We start from the raw sequence: 1795 nt of genomic DNA on the forward strand, positions 1-1795 counted from the left end.
ATGTTTATGATATAAATTTTAGTGACTGGTTCAAATGAAAATTATATAATGCATTTAGAAAAATATATTATTTAATAATCCAAAGAATGATGCCTATTTGTGTTCGCCGTCTATATCCTTAGTCATCTCATGCTCACTGGGAAGTACGACTGTCACTTATCTGTAAAATAAGGACATTATAATAAAATCTTTGCAATGCATTCCACGATAAGTAATTCACTTGTTGAAATCAATTATCATAAAATGCTGTTTATTTTCCTCATAACTGTAACACAAAGTTACAAAACAAGAATACAATATAATGTATAGAAATAAAACAAATCACATTAAAAGTATTGGATTTTATGTAGTCGGTAATAAATATTAAACACATTTTTTAAATTCGGTAACTGTTCTCTGTAAAGTATCACAATATTTGTAATATGGAATTTACCTTTTCGTTAGTTATATTGAAGTTCGTGAGCTGTGAAGCTGCACTCAGAATAATCGGAGGAAGAGACGCTCTCGAAAATGAGTTTCCTTATGCTATTCGATTGGAAGTGAAGATTATAAAAAATGACAATAAGAGCATAGCTTATGTAAAGACATGCTCAGGTGCTGCTGTATCATCAAAGTGGATCTTAACTGCAGCTCACTGTTACAGAAAGGAATTAGAATATGTTGCTAGATACAATAGGTATTTTCCAAACAACATAGGTGAAATAAGCCCCATACTGAAGGTTTATATACATCCACAATACAACGAGGAACGTTTCGGCTTGAGGCAAAACGATGTAGCATTATTTCTAAGTCAAAATGTATTAGTTTCTCAATTTGGAAAGATAAGTGCAGTCGATTACAAGGGTCTCGTCGGCCACAAAGTAAACATTATCGGATTTGGAATTACAAATTCGTCTACGTTCGAGCAACCATTGCAAGTTTTAGACGGAATGCTGAATAACTGCCTTGAAATGGAAAAAAAAATCTTGTTGTATACTGCTAAAATGATGTGTGTTGTTCCCTTCTGCGGAGTGAAAGCGAAAGCTTGTCCCGGTGATTCAGGAGGTCCAGTCATACACTCATCTGGGATAATAGGAGTTAATTCACTAACTATAGGTCACTGTCATGAATCCCAGAATATCATTTATCACCCAGGAGCTTCAGCAGTCCTTATATCAATGATCAGCCATGAATTAGAATGGATATCAAATGTTATTTCCAATAAAGATATTCATTGAATATAAAGTCTTAAAATTATACAGTAAACTAATTTAACTGTTTTTTTAATGTTTAATTTGGGAAACTTCTGTGAAGCGAAGCGAAGTGAAGCTGTTCTGTGTGCTTTCTCACGCATGATTCAACAACATCTTGCATCAGCAAACCTGCCCCATTCGCTGCAGAATCGAGAACTCTTATTAGAATCCTAAGTGAGTCATTATATTGTTTACGAAGAGCGTTGTGCCCGCTGTGTATAGCTTGTCCATAAGTAACTGCATTAATAATATTCATTAAACTATCACGTTCACGGCTGCCATAGATATCTAACGTGAACAAACCAAATGTTTATTGTACTTATTTTATTCATAAACGATCCCATTGTTCTCCAAATATTTTGTATTAATTGAAAAGAAACAAGAATAAATCCAAATGATTCCTTCAATTTAAATACTATTCTGCGATATTATCTCATGACGTTTTGGCTCTTCTCGCAGGAGTTCTCTTCTCCTACTACAACTCTTCATTACTACTAATTCCGCCCTACTAAAATCGTGATGGCCGTTATTTCTTGATAATTTTTAGTTTGTGATATAAAGGA

The 1795-nt window shown here is 33.6% G+C and overlaps 1 protein-coding gene across 1 annotated transcript; it reads left to right on the forward strand.

The window, feature by feature from the left end:
• Window positions 1–355: 355 nt before the first annotated feature.
• On the forward strand, window positions 356–1499 carry LOC124531420 (serine protease 1-like). The gene has a single exon (XM_047106005.1). It carries the CDS (start codon window positions 423–425, stop codon window positions 1215–1217), a length of 795 nt encoding a protein of 264 aa, XP_046961961.1. The 5' UTR covers window positions 356–422; the 3' UTR covers window positions 1218–1499.
• Window positions 1500–1795: the final 296 nt, after the last annotated feature.

Source organism: Vanessa cardui, chromosome 7 (genome assembly GCF_905220365.1).
Source record: "Vanessa cardui chromosome 7, ilVanCard2.1, whole genome shotgun sequence".
Taxonomy (NCBI): domain Eukaryota; kingdom Metazoa; phylum Arthropoda; class Insecta; order Lepidoptera; family Nymphalidae; genus Vanessa; species Vanessa cardui.